General features: G+C 28.2%; 1 protein-coding gene across 1 annotated transcript; it reads right to left on the bottom strand.

Annotated features, from left to right (window-relative positions):
* Nucleotides 1-3,538: 3,538 nt before the first annotated feature.
* Nucleotides 3,539-4,672, bottom strand: LOC120203106 (30S ribosomal protein S13, chloroplastic-like). Its single transcript, XM_039203460.1, has 3 exons — nucleotides 4,501-4,672; nucleotides 3,916-4,140; nucleotides 3,539-3,835 (listed from the first exon to the last, which is right to left on the bottom strand). The coding sequence occupies exons 1-3, from the start codon at nucleotides 4,612-4,614 to the stop codon at nucleotides 3,668-3,670; spliced, it is 507 nt and encodes a 168-aa protein (XP_039059391.1). The 5' UTR covers nucleotides 4,615-4,672; the 3' UTR covers nucleotides 3,539-3,667.
* Nucleotides 4,673-5,022: the final 350 nt, after the last annotated feature.

Below are 5,022 nucleotides of genomic sequence, written 5' to 3'. Positions count from 1 at the left end.
ATCATTGAATTTTTTAAAAAAAATGTGTAATGTCAACAGAGTGACCAAAATGGAACAAAAACGTAATGTTGATAATGATTTTGAAAAAATAATTGGGTGACGAAAACGGAACATGTGGATAATTGAGTGATTAAATATGTAGATTGCCCTAAAATTTAATACACATATTCTGAAATATACTTTATATAATATCTAAAGTAATATTTGATACCAAACTAACATAATTACATATTTAAAATGATATTAATAAGATGTCTTAAAATTTTAAAGATTAAATTAGAATTCGAGCCAAACTATGACCGGTATAATTATTCTTATTTTTCTCGAGAAACAAACAGTAAAAAACATGGTAATAGTGGTATTGGTACAGACTACAGAGTAGGCCTGCCAACATTTTATAGAGGATATGCTAGCTAATTGCTATATACCCTATTATAGGTGGGCGTTGCAAATTGCATGCCTACGAAGGAACAAAAATATAAATAATAAATTATGTAAATTTTAAGAATTAAATTTATTATAGATTATTTTTAAACATTTTAATATTTATTTCAGGCAAAAAGGCATATAAAGTCCTTATACTTTTGAAAAAAATCAATTTGGCCCTCTAATTATTTTTTGACATAATGTGACCCTCCAACTCATAAAACAAACTTAATATGATATTTTTACTAATATTTTTCGTCATTGACCATTACGATGCTAACGTGACAGTTCACAATGTTGATATGGCATTCCACGGTGACTGATGACATGGTGGGTGACATGACAGATTGGTTTTTTTGTCTTGTTCGATGGTCAAATTGATTTTTTAAAGTTTAGGGGTTTATTTATTTATTTTAAAAAAATTATTTTAAATTTATAATTGTAAATATAAAAAATTAAAATATTTTAAAAATATATATATAAAAAGAAAAAATTCAATTATGAAAAATTAAATATATATTAAAATACTAAAAATACCACTAAAAATTTAAAAAAAATATTTATCATAAGTTATAAAATGATAAAATATAAATTATTAAAAAAATTTGAAAACATTTTTAAAAACATAATATATATATCTAATCATATCATCAATACTTGTACATAGTATTTTGACTATATTAGTCGAGACTTATAAATTTTGCCCCATGATTGGATCGTTCGAAATACGATTAAATGTGTGTATTGATAAAAAAAAAACTTATTATTTTTCTTAATTATATTTAAATATAAAATTTGTAAGTATCAACTAATCTAGTAAAAAAACTTTATATAAGTGTTGATGATATGACTATATGTTACAATTATATATTATGTATAATATATCATTCTAAAAATACTTTTATTTTTAATAATTTTATAGTTTATGGTATATATTTCATTTATTTTCATTTCAATAGTATTTTTAGTATTATATATATAATGTTTTTAGAAATTTATTTTTTAATTTTAATAATTTTAATATTTATTTATTAAAATATTTTATATTTAAATTTTAAAAATATTTTTTTTTATTTTTAGAAAATAAATAAGTTCATAACATTTAAAAAAAACATTTTGATCCTCGAATAAGATAAAAAAATAAAGTTAGCTAATCTGTCATACCATCCGCCACATCATTAACCACTATGGATTGTCATATTAATGTTGTGAATTATCACATCAACACAGTAATGGATAATGACAGAAAACATTAGTCAAAAAGTTACATCCGATTTATTTTCTGAGTTGAAGGATTATATTAGATAAAAATAATAATTTAAAGATCACATTAATTTTTTTTTAAAAAATATATAAGGGCTCGTATGCCTTTTGTTTTAAAACTATTCCACCAAACATATGAATGTCCAGATCTAGGCCGAACACCCTAACGTGCTCACCCCAAATCTCAATTAATCAAAACATTAATTACTTGTACTCTAAGTATTATTTTTTTTAGGGATTGATGATCCACTTGCTTTTAATATGTCTCATCAATGCTTCAGCTTTTAAGATTTGTGTGTGCTCATAGGTCTTCTAGGATGTTTGTTTACCGACTGCTATCTAACACAATAACTGCAAGAGTATTTAAATAATTATTTTGACCATTAATTTATAAAAATGTTATAAATAATTTTTAAATTTTATAAAAATTTTATAATTTATTATAATGACTATTTTATAATTATTTAATAAATTTAATACTATTTTATAACTTTTAAAAATTTAATAAACAAAACATAATTCGATAACTTCTAATATATTTTATCTTAAATACAAAAATAAATCATGAATTAATGAATGACCTCTTTTATTTAGTGCAATTTTGTTGAAGCGTGTGTTCTACACAAAAAAAAAATGTATGTCAATTCCTTTAATATATCTCGTTAAAAACTAAGCTTTTATTAGCTTATTGCAAGCCATTAATTACCCTATATATGTGAATAATAATAATTAGGATTCTTTCAAGTCTCATGTCTCATCAAATCAAATGGACTGCCAACCATATTATATATTATATAAAAAAGTGGGCCGTACCCTACCAATGAGAAAGTCAAATATAATATAAAAAATGAAATGTCGATTTCAAATTTTACTAATTTCTTTAACATTACCCTTCTCCGTAACTTCGTTAAAGTTTCTGTCCAACAAAACCCCCATATCATAAACTATAATCTTTTCAAAGAAAAGTTATTGTTTAAGAAAATGAGAGTATAAAGGGATGCTTAGATAATAGAAATTATTAGGTCTTATCAATAATATTTGAATATTATAAATAAAATATTTTAAATACCCCTTATCCATGCCAAAAGAAGGGGGAGGCATTCCAAATAAATACACCTTATTCATAAGGTGAAAGCTACACCTTTATCCTATTCCTTGCCTATACGACTCAAACCCCAGCTTAGGGAAGTTTTTAGGCTTCCATTTTGGACAAAGGAATACAAATCCAATTCATATGAATTTGAACTGGACTACCCTTGATTATGAATTGGGCTTCCCAGTTCTATACAAAAGAGGAACTCCATTTTCTTGTTATCCTTATCATTTCAGGTTTGGCATAATGTCAAAATTAGACCTCAATATTTACTAAAATGATCATTTTGATCTTTATTCTTTTGTTGAAATATTTTGATCTCCACCGTTAAATTTTGGGACAATAAGACCCCTCTATAGATGGAAACCGTTAGTTAACACACGATTAATGCTCCAAAATAGGGGCCTTTTACCCTAAAATGAAATGTTGAGGCCAAAACGCTCTAGAAAAATAAGGGTCAAAGTGACTATTTTATTAAATGTCAAGGACTTTTTTGCCCTAAAATGTAATCTTAGCGGTTAAAATGCTATAAAAAAAAAAGAAGATAAGAGGCCAAAATGGCCATTTTAGCAAACGTTGGGCTAATTTTGATATTATGCCTTTAAGTTTTTGATAAAAATCAATGCAGCTTTCAGGGTCTCAAATTAATATTGGACTTCATGGCCATACCATATTCTTTGCTTGGCAGAAGCCCCAGACCCCCGTCCCACGAAAGAAATAACATAAAATTGAAAACTGCATGCAACAATATAGATCAGGGAGACTGCAAATCCAATTTTGATACCAGATCGAAATGATTTATATTGTACTGCAAGTCAACAAGCTATTCATTTCAAAACAAACGTAAACACAAAATCTCTTCATCGAAACAAAAGAAGTTACTGATTAACGAGGGGCTTTCTTCTTACCAGCAATAGCAACCCTCTTACCCTTCAAAGTCCGACAGTTGTTCTTTGTGTGCTGTCCTCTGCAAGGAAGTCCCTGAATATGGCGAATCCCGCGGTAGCATTGAATCTCTTTCAATCGCCTTATGTTAAGGGCATTAAACCGCCTCTGCAAAATCGAAATTGCTTAGCAATGAATGTTCATGGTTACAACTCTTTAAAAGCAACACAAGGAGAATGGCAATTTACCAAGTCGCCTTCAATCATGTACTTGGAGACTTCATCACGAAGCGTAATGAGCTCATCTTCAGACAAATCTTTGGTGATTTTGTTCTCCATTTCGAGATCACAGAGGATTTTACGAGCCCTCGTGCGACCGATTCCACGGATGTACTGCACAGAGAATTCCACTCTCTTGTTGTTTGGAATTTCCACTCCGCCAACACGAACGCAGACAATGCTTAGACTACGATGCTATTCGATTCAATACATAAAACATAATCACAAACCAAAAATAAAAAGAAAATACACCAAGAATTTAGCTTCCAAACTCAATAAATTTCAGGTGAAATATAGGAAAATTACAAACTTACAAATTCTGTGAACTTTTTATCACCAAAAATCGTAAATGTCCAAATACAAGAAACCTTGCTTTGCCCAAACCCTACAACCAATTAAGCCTAAAACAAGAATATAGCTAAACAAACTAATTTCCATTTGCTTCTTCTTAATTTTTTCCTTTCTAATTCAAGACCTAAACAGAAGGTGAACTGATTAATCAAAATAAAATTGAAAAAAAAAAACAGATATTACCTGAAATCAAAAGGAAGTTACCTTCGGAGGGTTTGGAATTGGGAGTGAAGCAGTGTTGGAGAGAGGCATAGAGCTCATTTTGTTGCATATAAAGGAGAGAGAAGGTGCGACGGGCATCGCCAGGGTATGCGCCATTTTCCTTTTCAATTTTCTCGGTATCCAAACAGCGTGAAATGGAGAGCTTTAAGGCGTTGCTAGTTGCCCAGATAGCCACATCAAAGACGCTCGAGTAAAAAGGAAAAGGGTAAACTGCATGAATAGTCAATTAACTATGGGTTATGTTCTATTTAGACCATTTAATTAAAAGTTTATCAATCAAGTCACTTAACTATATAAATAGTTAACATTCAACAGAAATAATAATGCGACAATTAAAAAATTTGAATAAGTATACACTTAATCTTTATTATTTATATATTTTAATTTAAAATTAATTTAATAAGTATAATCTAACAATCAAATGATTAATTAATGTAAAGATTTAAACTTGAGTTTAGTTAGACGGGGAAAGAAATGCTTAACCAAAATCTAAAGTCTAATACT

The sequence above is a fragment of the Hibiscus syriacus genome, unplaced genomic scaffold (genome assembly GCF_006381635.1).
Source record: "Hibiscus syriacus cultivar Baekdansim isolate YM2019G1 unplaced genomic scaffold, ASM638163v2 tig00009023_pilon, whole genome shotgun sequence".
Classification (NCBI taxonomy): Eukaryota; Viridiplantae; Streptophyta; class Magnoliopsida; order Malvales; family Malvaceae; genus Hibiscus; species Hibiscus syriacus.
Note: the sequence above shows the minus strand (reverse complement) of the source record. Positions and strands in the feature narration are given on the sequence as shown.